At 43.8% G+C, this 12,252-nt stretch overlaps 1 protein-coding gene across 1 annotated transcript; it reads left to right on the top strand.

The window, feature by feature from the left end:
* The first annotated feature begins 6,273 nt into the window (after positions 1-6,273).
* Positions 6,274-7,176, top strand: LOC136070026 (uncharacterized). The gene has a single exon (XM_065779282.1). The coding sequence runs from the start codon at positions 6,274-6,276 to the stop codon at positions 7,174-7,176; it is 903 nt and encodes a 300-aa protein (XP_065635354.1).
* Positions 7,177-12,252: the final 5,076 nt, after the last annotated feature.

The raw sequence follows: 12,252 nt of genomic DNA on the forward strand, positions 1-12,252 counted from the left end.
AAGGATGAATTTGAAAGTTAAAGTGTTAAACTTAATTATAGCAATTTTTTTTTTTTTGAGAGGAGTAATTATAAAAAATTCTTATTTGGTAAAATGAAATTTTAACCATATTTTTTTAAAAATAATTTAAAGGTTGTTCTTGCTCTTTATATTATTATTATTATTATTATTATTATTATTATTATTATTATTGTGGATAATGACTTCCTACAATAAAATTGATTGGAAGTAATGCTACTTATTATGTGAATACAATTTAAGGGCCAAGGAGTTCAATGATATTTTATAACACTTCCTGTCACAAATATTTATGAGCATTCGCGTTAGTTCATGCAAAATTTTTTGTTTATTTTAACATAAAACTTTTTTTTTCTATTTGACCTAACCACTTTTCCAAAGATACACCTTAGATTATTTATTCTAAAAGTTATTTTAATAAAATATTCATTATTCATACATTTTTTAAAGGAGAAATTACAGTATACCCATCGGTAATTTGACTATTTTTCACTTTGTTTACCTGTGGTTTAAAATTTAACACTTTGCCCACCTGAATTTTAATCTGTTTGCTCTGAGTTACCCACCTCATCCTCATACGTTAGAAAAACACATTTTTAATATAAATCAGAATATAGTATGGATAAAAAACACAAACTATTGAAACTTTTCCTCATGAGCCCTAGAAATTCTGAGACAACCCCAATATCACAATCAGTTCAAAGTAATTCTAATAATTTTTCATATGCAAACATTCTAATGTTCCACCAATCAAATTACCATCAATGCTATTATTTTTTGAATAATTAAGCTTAAGAACAACATCTGGATATTTTGAACTAAACGAACCGACATAAGTGTTCCCTAATCCGACCATACAGAGCTTCCCAGAAGATTCTAACCAATACCCATTAACCAAAAACACCAAATCATCTTTCCGATAACTAATACTTCCCAAACGTCACCGACCAAAAACAAAGTACTTCCATGGGTCTCAAATGTATAGGGTGGCTTTGACCTTGTGAATGCCATGGGAGGTGGTGTTTTTGATATATGAGGGGTTGAAGGAGAGAGATACCTCGGACTTAGTGGCTAAGTTGAAGATTCCGACACTGTTAGAAAAAAATGCGAATTGGAAGCTAAGGAAATCATTGGAGTAGGAGATAGGGACATTGCCAAAGGATAAAGGGGGCTCGGGAATGGCGTTATTGCAATGCTGGAAGTATGAGATTTCGGGATTCCAAAATGGGTTTTGGAAAAAAGCTGTGGCAATGGGGAAGTTGAGGAATAAGAATAAGATGCAAAGGAAGGGATTGAGTGTGAATTTCAATTTCTTAGGATTTGGAGAAGAAGAAGAAAAGGGTTTTTGTGTTTCTAGGGCTCGTGAGGAAAAGTTTCGATGTTTCGTGTGTTTGATCTGTATTATGTTCTGATTTGTATTAAATTAGTGTTTTTCTAATGTCTGAGCGTGAGGTGGGTAACAAAGAGCAAATGGATTAAAGTTCAGGTAAGCAAAGTGTTAAGTTTTAAACCACAGATAGGCAAAGTGAAAACGGGCTAAACCACATGTGGGTTTACTATGATGCTTGCAAGATGCATTATGAGGATGTTGTTCACGCCTTATTCCTTTGCCTAGCCTTGCGGCCTGTATGGAGATCTCAGGCAAAATTGGACCATAGCACACTTCAGGCGTGTTCCTCTTTAACTAACATTTTTTAGCTCATTTTTGCAAGTAACAAGGACCCCAATCTCTTTGCTACTGTGTTGTGGACAATATAGAATAGGAGGAATAATTTGTGTTTGGGCAAGCCAGCAATCCCGCTCGGCCAAGTGATTGCTTTTGCTCAAGACCGAATCCTGGAGACAAGCACTTGCAATGTTGGTGTTCAGCGACCTCGACAATGCCCAGCAACAGTTTGGAAAGCACCGACCCAGCATGCCTACAAGGTCAACTTCAACAGAGTTACATTTGCAAAGGAAGGTCTTGCTGGCTTAGGAGTGGTGATCCGTAATGAACAAGGACTGATCATGGCTTCGCTTACTCAGCAAATACCCCCGCCTACTTCGATTATAAAGGTAGAGGTCTAGGTTGCACTGAAAGCATTGGAACTCACACTTGAGCTTGGCTTCGACAACATCGTTCTTGAAGGAGACTCTGAAATCCTTTTTTTAAGTCCTTGGAGACAGGTTGCAACTCTCTGGCTCACTATGGCCACCTGACTGCAGATTTTTAAATTCTTATGTCTTAGTTTTCATTGATGATTTTATCTTATGTTAGGAGGCAATGTAATGGGTTGGCACATGCTTTAGCTAGATGAGCATCCTCTATCCCTTTTATGTCGGTCTGGATGGAAGAAATACCACTAGAACTTAACTCTATATACATGGCTGATTTGAATGGCCTAAGCTAATAATATATCTTTGTCTTGATTCTCTAAAAAAATAAAAAATAATGGCGAAAGCATACTATGGGGAATCCCAATCGAGTTAGGGTGGGATTTTGGGGGTAGGTTCACTTCTTTGATTCTATGGGGAGGGTGTTTGGACTGAATAAGGGATTTTTTTTTTATTAATTTAATTTTTGGACTTCTTTTAAATTAACATTTTTTAGAGAAGCAATATCTGCCAAGGATTGGTCAAAGAGTTTAGAAACACAGTTCAGGAAGAAGGTATTTGACAAACAAATTGCATTGAACCTATGGGGGTTTTATGCATTCCGAGTGTCCTTAATTGTTTCTGTTGTTATGGTTTTAGATTGACACATTATCGAAAGTTAACCACAACAATTTTGTCAACCTCTTTGGATATTGTGAGGAAGAGGAGCCTTTCACGAAAATCTTGGGGGCCGTTTGGTAAGTTGTTTTGAGTAACAGTTTTCAGTGTTTAAATAATATTACATGCATTTCTACATACCTTTTCATCCACACGTATTTCCAAAAAATATACAAACAACATTACTAGAACAATATTATCAAACGGCCCCTTGGTTTTTGGATATGCTCCAAATGGGATACTCTTTGAGCATTTACACCATAAGTACTTGCCAATACCTTGTCAATATTGGTATTTACAAATAGTAATTTTTGAGAAGATCCATAGGTTTCTTGTGTTTCTAAAAAAGATGAAAGAGAAGAAATTATCATATGAAGAAATCATTTAGTATTATTGTTGCTATTATTGGTGTGACTTGATTCTTGGACCTTTTCACTATTTAACCAAAAAAAAAAAAAAAGACTTACAAATAGCAATTTTGGAGAATACATACAGATTTCTTGTGTTTCTAAGAAAGATGAAAGAGAAGAAATTGAGAAGAAGATATCAAATGAATATTACCCACTATTTATACCCAAATAATTATGATCCTTCAACATACACATTTTCATTCAATATGCACATTTTCGATCAATAGACACATTTTCATTCAATAGATACTTTTTTTGTTCAATAGGCACCTTTTATTCAACATGCACTTTTTCAGTCAATAAGCTCCTTTTCGTATCTAGTAAATAAAACGATATTTTTTTTTTTTTTTTTTGAAACTCATCCAGTAGCTATTCTCATGCATTGCACAGATTAGTGACTAGTATTACTAAAAACTGAAACGTAGTATTTAATATTGCTACACTCACGTTAAGCCACATCAACAACTATGTCTTCATTTTTTGTTTCCAATTTTTCTTATATATATTTTTAAACATTTTCTCATTTAAGGTGACTTAAAAACTCCATTATTTAAAAATTAAAATATCTTTTAACCTTTATTTTTATTATTAATTTTCCAAAACTCTCCCTCTCTTTTACCTCTTCATCTCCCCACTACTTTCTACCTTAATATTATTCTTTCTCTTCCTTTTTATCTTTCTTTATTTCGACTCTTCTTATTCTCAACATATTACTATAAATTTGACATTTCTTTTTCATTCTATACATAGTTTTCTCACACAAAATAGGTTACTTCTTTCTCTCTCTCTCTCTCTCTCTCTCTCTCTCTCTCTCTCTCAATTTTTTTTTCATTTTTTTTTATTGCATCAATTCTTTAGGTTGATTAATTTTTGTGTTAATTAGAATTCTACTTTGGGTTGATGCAATTTAGTTTTGTGTTTTAAGTTATCATCATTTATATTCTCTTTGATTGAATATTATCCTACTACATTATACACATAGTATCTAATAATATAATGTTATTATATTACATAGAATGACTTGGATAATTTGATTTTTATTGCTATATAATTTATTTTTACTCTTTTTTTCGTCTCATCTTATTTTATTCATTATTTAAACCTCCATACTATTAAATTATGTAGCACAAATCAAGAAATGGCTAGACACAAACTTGCCTTCCTTTACCATACATTGGGGGAATCAAAATATTTGTGTGATAAATGGTCATATAATTTATAATTTAGATAGCACCTTTTGAATGTGTCTAGGCCCATAGATTGAGCATTTTGTAGACTTAAAAAGCTATTGAGAATGAACTTTTTGAATCAAGTCTAAAAAAATATGAACTACTATATATCATTTAATAATACTACTATATATTTAAATATTGATCTTATGGGAAAAGTTACATAAAATATTGAAAAAAAAAATGTTTTATATTACAATCTATTAAAAATGTTTTTAAATATTTAAACTTTTCTATTTTTCATATCACTAACGTGTTTTACAACTACCACATGTGTTAACTTGTGTCTTAATATTCTTAAGTTGTTTCGGCAAAAAAAAAAAAAAAGGTTGTCACAAAAGTGGCATTCATGTAAAGTTTTTTGCAAAATAAAATATTTTTTTTGTAAGGCCACCAAACTTGATAATTTGCAAATGATGGAACCACTCGTAACAATATTTGCATAGTTATTTAGTTCCAGTTTAAGCAATTGTGTATACTTTTAGTCTTCAAAAAACACATATCTACTGGTGGTTAAATGTTCATCTTAGATAATTTTAACTTTTCATATAATTTTACCTTTACATATTCATTTATTTTAATTTAGATTTTTATAAGTAAACAATGAAATAATGATTCATGAATAATCAAAAAGAAAAAAAATTATCTATACATATTTATCTTGTGTGGTTATAACTTTACATATAATTTTGCATTTATACATTCATCTACTTTAATTTAGATGTTTATAACTTAATAATGAAATCTATAAACAAGGTAATTAAAACTGTGGGGCCAGAAAATCAGGTAGCCTTGGCCCACTCCAAGCCAAGCCCAAGGGCCCGCGCCGAGGATGCATGAGGAGTCCGAGGATGAAAGCGCGAGAATCGACCCCCGAGGAACATATCCGAGGATGGCCCCGTCCTCGGGCGTCCGAGACCTCAGAAGAACACGAGCACCACCCCACCAAAGGGGACTTCTTGAATATTCGAGGAGGAGAGGGTCCAGTGCCACGCGTCGGCAATGGGAGCACGGCGAAGGAGCAAGCCTTAGGCGAGCTATCACATCTGCATTGAATGCCCTCAACTAACGTCCTGGCCGCATTAATAAGGACAGGACTCCTGAACAGTGCTGCCTTGGGTGCTGCAACCCACTGGAGGAATAGGGATGCGGCTAATGGGACAGGCTCTCAAGTGGTGGCCTGACTGATCGACAAATGGAGGGTTAGGATCAGTTTAGAGAGGTATATAACGTAGGGAGTCTCTCTTAAAAGGGGGACGGAAAATCGGCATGAAGAAGTTCTGTAATGACCCGTGCCCTCTGAACCTTTGTAATTAATCTTGAAAGAAATAATAAGAACATTAAGCTTCAGAAGACTAGTCCGAGGAGCATCATTGTGCATTTCAATCCATGTTTAAGTTGATAAATCCACATGCAACCATGCAGGGCAGTTGTACCTCTTACTAGGGCCTAGTTCTTGAGCCCACACTCTACAAATTCATTAAAGGGCAAGCTGGGCTTGGGTCCACTCTCCCAACCTGAAGAAGTGTCCCAAATCCGGTCCCTACAATTGGCGCCGTCTGTGGGAAGAACTCGTGCGTCAGTAAGGACAACAGCCAGGCATGGTAGGGTCAGACCTTCACCAAGGGAGTTCCCATCGACACGAACCAGCAAGACCCCAACGCCCGAACGACTATGGCGACATGGGGCACAGCCAGAACGAGGAGAACGGACGATTCCGAGAAGGAAGCGTGCACACCTCGCAAACCAGCGAAAGCCATACGCATAGAAGCGGCCGCGTGCCCTAGGGAGGCGATAACGACCCAGCCGCGAGACCGCGGGAGGATAAGAGTCACGCCTCTCAGAGGTAGGAAGATAAGGCGGCCATGCAGCGAGAGATAGATGGTCTCAAGAGAAAGTTGCGCCATGCACAGCGAAAGCGACCCGAACCCAGCATTGACTTACCCTCTGACGACGAAAGTGATGACGACTACAGGCAAAGGTCGACGACACCTCCGAGTGAAGTTTTCTCCCACAAGGATAAGCGCTATCGGAGGCGTAGGCGTGGCAGCCCCACCCCTAAGGGCTTGGGAAGTGACGCCATGAGCAGGGCGCTGGACCAGCTCTCCAAGTCGCCCTTTACGAGTTGCATAGACGAGGTGGAGCTCCCTCGGAGGTTCCAGCAGCCGACCTTCACCGTTTACAATGGCAAAACGGACCCCGTGGAGAACGTGAGCCAGTTCAATCAGAGGATGGCCGTTCACTCTAAGAACGAGGCACTGATGTGCAAAGTCTTCCCGTCCAGCTTGGGGCCTGTGGCAATGAGGTGGTTCAATGGCTTGAGGACGAATTCCGTAGACTCGTACAGACAGCTGACCCAGGCCTTTGGTTCCCGTTTTGTCACGAACAGCAGACCTCCTCGGCCCATGAGCGCGTTGCTGTCCCTGACCATGCGCGATGACGAGACCTTCAAGGCTTACTCAGACAAGTATTGGGAGATTTACAACGAGTTGGACGGCAAGTATGATGATGTCGCCATCAACACGTTCAAGAACGGGATCCCGATGGGGCACGGCTTGAGGAAGTCCTTAACTGGTAAGCCCGCCACCAGCGTGCGGCAGCTAATGGACCGGATCAAAAAATACAAACGGGTAGAGGAAGACTTGCTGCAGGGCAAGGGGAAGGAGAAGGCTATCCCTCAAGAGATGAAGGATTCCAGGTCGGACCGTTATAACAGCGCCCGTCCGAGAAGAGATTTCATAAGGCAATCTGGGGCGACAAACGCCTAGGCTGTCAGCGCCGTGTTTCGAGAACCGGTGCACAGGGTGCTGGAAAAGATCAAGAACGAACCGTATTTCAAGTGGCTGAATAAGATGTCGAGGAACCCCGAGAAGCGTAATCAGGACCGCTACTGCTAGTATCACCAGGACCACGGGCACGCTACGGAGGAATGTAGGAATCTCTGGAACTATCTGGACCAGTTAGTCCGGGAAGGGTGGCTGAAGCATCTCCTGTACCATTCCAGCAGCTAGCAGGGCCAGACCTACCAGGAGCCACGGAGGGACACAGCTATGGGGCAGCCTGCTGGAACGATTCATGTAATCTTGGCTGCGCCAGGAAGAACAGGCATGCGCCCCTCGCAGGTGCTGTCTGTAGCCCAGATGGCCACCGGGGAGTCCCAGTCAGAGCCAAAGAGGGCCAGAAGAGGCTGTCACTCGACCCTGACTTTTTTCGAGGAGGACAAGGATGGAACCACCCAACCCCACGACAACGCTTTGGTGATCACCCTCAGAATTGGGGGCTATGACGTCAAAAGGGTGATGGTGGACAGTGGCAGCGCGGCGGAGGTCATGTACCCTGACCTCTATAAGGGGCTAGGGCTAAAGCCCGAGGACTTGTCGCCCTACAACTCCCCCTTGATGAGCTTCGATGGGAAGCTGGTCACCCCAGAGGGCATGATCAGGCTGCCCATCCAGACCGGCCCGGAAGTAGTGGAGGTGGACTTTATAGTGGTGAACACGTACTTCCCCCTACACTGCCATTGTGGGAAGGCCTTGGCTCCACACCTTAGGAGGTGTCGCCTCTTTCTTGCACCAGAAAGTGAAATTCTTGTCTAGAGACCGAATCCTCGAGATCCGAGGGTGCCAGTCAACGGCAAGGCGGTGCATGGTCGCGGCCACCTCATGTCCGCAAGATACGGAGCCCTCGGCCACCATGGCCGAAAACTTATAGCAGCTAACCACCTCGGGGGCACCAGCTGACCCGGCCGCCGAGGAAGCAAGGCTCGAAGGCCTAGAGAAAGTGGTCCTCAATGACGACCAAGAGAGATTCTTTCAGGTTGGAACCCAACTGCCTCCCCAGGAGAAGGAGGAGTTGCTTGAGTTTCTCAAGAGTAACCTGGACGTGTTTGCATAGGACCCCTGCGACGCCCCAGGGATTGACCCATCCTTCATATGTCACCGCCTCAACGTCAACCCTTCGGTGACCCTCAGGAAGCAGCCGCCCCGACGCCCATCAAAGGAACACGCCGAGGCAGTTAAGGAAGAGGTCAATAAACTTAAGCGCACGGGCGCTATTAAAGAGGTATTCTACCCCGAGTGGTTAGCCAACACTGTGGTGGTCAAGAAGAAAAGTGGGAAATTGAGGGTTTGCGTGGACTTCACGGACCTTAATAAAGCCTGCCTGAAGGACCCCTTCCCAATGCCACGGATAGACCAGCTGGTGGATGCGACCGCAGGCCATCCTCGGATGAGCTTCCTAGACGCCTTTCAGGGCTACCACCAGATCCCATTAGCCTTGGAGGATCAAGAGAAGACGACCTTCATAACGCCCATTGGGAACTACCACTACAAGGTGATGCCATTCGGCCTGAAGAACGCTGGATCCACTTATCAGAGGATGATGACGAAAATGTTCTAGCCATTGTTGGGCAAAAACATTGAGATCTATGTTGACGATATGGTGGTGAAGAGCAGATTGGTGTCCGAGCATCTGTGGGACCTCGACTGTATATTCTACGTCCGCAGGAAGCACAGGCTGCGACTAAATGCGTCCAAGTGCTCGTTTGGCGTGGGATTTGGCAAGTTCCTGGGCTACATCATTACCCACCGGGGGATCGAGGTCGACCCTGACCAAATCAGAGCTATCCAAAACCTAAGGCCTCCGCAAAACCCTAAAGAGATCCAGAGGCTTGCTGGGATGATTGTGGCCCTGAATCAATTCATTTCTAGGTCGGCCAACCGATGCAGACCGTTCTACCTCCTGCTCAACAAGTGGAAGGGATTTGAGTGGTCCGAGGAATGTGCCACGGCCTTCCAACAGCTCAAAGATTACTTGGCTCGGTCACCCATCATGTCTAAACTAGAGGCCGACGAGGTCCTATACGCATACATCACTGTGGCGCACCACGCTGTGAGCCTGGTGCTGATACGAGATGATGGTGGCATCCAAAAACCGGTCTACTACGTTAGCAAGTCATTACACGAAACCGAGGTCAAGTACTTACCCTTGGAAAAGGCCATACTTGCCATGGTCCATGCCACGCGAAAGCTGCCTCATTACTTCCAGGCTTACATGGTGGTCGTCTTAACCCAACTACCCTTGAAGTTCGTACTTCGGGCCGTCGACTACACGAGAAGAATTGTAAAGTGGAATACCATCCTGGGGGCCTTCGACGTTAAATACATGCCTCGGACTGCCATAAAGGGCCAGGTTCTGGCAGACTTGACGGCGGAGTTCGTTGAGCTAACTATAGAAGTTGGAGCCCAGGGAAGGATCGCTGTCGAAAGGCCAGTTGGAGCGGTCTCTGTCCCAAGGCCACCATGCTGGAAAGTATATGTTGATAGCGCGGCAAACCAAAGAGGGTCAGGAGTAGGACTAGTCTTAGTGTCCCCTAAAGATCATGTCATAGAGAAATCCCTGAGGCTCGGATTTCCGGCCACAAACAACGAGGCCGAGTACGAGGCATTATTGCAAGGTATGGCCATGGTACGGAAGATGGGGGGGAAAGTCGATGGAGATGTTCTCAGACTCGAGACTGGTAGTGGGACAGGTAAGGGGAGAGATGGAGGCCCGAGATCCGAGAATGCAAGAGTACTTAAGCCAAGTCAAGTGCTTGCAATCAGACTTCGACCCCTTCAGTCTGTCTCATGTCCTCAGGGGTGGAAACAGCCATGCCGACTCATTGGCCACACTTACAACTTCCTCGGCAGACAGTCTACCTCAGATTATACTTGTGGAGCACCTGGAGAGGGTGAGTGAGGTGGTGAAGGAAGCGATACCCATCCTTAGGGTCGGAATGGGTCCAAGCTGGATGGACCCCATTGTGAGATTCCTCAAAGATGATATCCTGCCCCAAGACAGGTCAGAGGCTGAGAAAGTACAAAGAAAAGCTCCTCGGTTCTGGTTATCCGAGGATCACAAACTATATAGGCGCTCCTACTCAGGGCCATACCTGCTATGCGTCCACCTCGAAGCAGTAGAATTACTGCTCGAAGAGCTGCACGAGGCAATCTGCGAAAGCCACACAGGGGGGAGATCATTGTCTCACCGAGCCGTCACACAAGGATACTGGTGGCCGGGGGTGCAGCAAGAGGCCTAGGATTATGTCAAGAGGTGTGACCAGTGCCAAAGGTTCGCCCCGAATATCCATCAGCCAGGAGGGGTCCTTAATCCCTTGTCCAGTCCGTGGCCGTTCGTCCAATGGGGCTTGGACATTGTAGGACCATTCCCCAGAGCGCCAGGGAATAAGAAGTATCTGTTGGTAGCCACGGACTACTTTACCAAGTGGGTCGAGGCCGAGCCACTGGCCAACATCAGGGACGTAGACGAAAAGAAATTCCTTTAGAGGAACATTGTGACACGATTCGGGGTCCCCCATACCCTTATCTCGGATAATGGGCTCCAATTCGATAGCAAGGCCTTCAGGAGGTACTGTCATGAGCTTGGTATCACAAATAGATACTCAACGCCCGCCTACCCTCAGGAAAACAGGCAAGTCGAGGCTGTCAACAAGGTCATCGTCAGCGGGCTTAAGAAGAGACAGGATGACGCCAAAGGGAGATGGGTAGAGGAGCTGCCCCACATTCTCTGGACATACCGGACCACGCCCCGGCAGTTAACGGGGGAAACACCCTTCGCCTTAACTTATGGTGCCGAGGCGGTGATCCCCCTAGAAACAAGCTTCCCGATGCTAAAGACGAGCTCTTTCACGCCAGGCAGCAACGATGAACTGCTAGGGAGGAGCTTGGACCTGGTAGAAGAACGAAGGGAACGAGCGATAATCCAGCTGGCCTATTACCAACAAAAGCTCAAGCAGGGGTATGATACCAATGTGAGACTCAGACCACTAACACCGGGGGACCTGGTGCTGAGAAAGGTCGTAGGGGCTGCTAAGAACCCTTCTTGGGGAAAGCTGGGGCCCAACTGGGAGGGGCCCTACCGAGTTACATTAGTAGTGGGGATAGGGGCATACTACTTAGAAGATCTAGACGAAAAACCTGTACCTCGTCCGTGGAATGTAAATAACCTGAAAAGGTATTATTATTAATGAAGAAGCCTTTTTGGATTCAAATGCTTACCCTGTTGTGACTATGTATCTCGCGTTCTGCCGACTAGACTAAGTGTTAGACAGAACCAAGGCATGCATGGTCCTCGGACTCAAGCCTATGGGGAAACTAACTAGTCGGCTATACCTGGGTACTAGACAGAACCAAGGTATTGCATGGTCCAAGGACTCAAACCTATGGGGAAACTAGATACTTACAGAAGAATGGAAGTGTTAGACAGAACCAAGGCATTACATGGTCCTCGGATTGAAGCCTATGGGGAAACTAACTACTCTGCTATACTTGGGTACTAGACAGAACCAAGGTATTGCATGGTCCAAGGACTCAAACCTATGGGAAAACTAGATACTTACAGAAGAATGAAAGTGTTAGACAGAACCAAGGCATTGCATGGTCCTTGGACTCAAGCCTATGGGGAAACTAACTACTCGGCTATACCTGGGTACTAGACAGAACCAAGGTATTGCATGGTCCACGGACTCAAACCTATGGGGAAACTAGATACTTACAAAAGAATGGAAGTGTTAGATAGAACCAAGGCATTGCATGGTCTTCGGACTCAAGCGTATGGGGAAACTAACTACTCGGCTATACCTGGGTACTAGACAGAACCAAGGTATTGCATGGTCCAAGGACTCAAACCTATGGGAAAACTAGATACTTACAGAAGAATGGAAGTGTTAAACAGAACCAAGGCATTGCATGGTCCTCGGACTCAAGCCTATGGGGAAACTAACTACTCGGCTATACCTGGGTACTAGACAGAACCAAGGTATTGCATGGTCCAAGGACTCAAAC

The sequence above is a fragment of the Quercus suber genome, unplaced genomic scaffold (assembly GCF_002906115.3).
Source record: "Quercus suber isolate HL8 unplaced genomic scaffold, Cork oak 2.0 scaffold_204, whole genome shotgun sequence".
Taxonomy (NCBI): Eukaryota; Viridiplantae; Streptophyta; class Magnoliopsida; order Fagales; family Fagaceae; genus Quercus; species Quercus suber.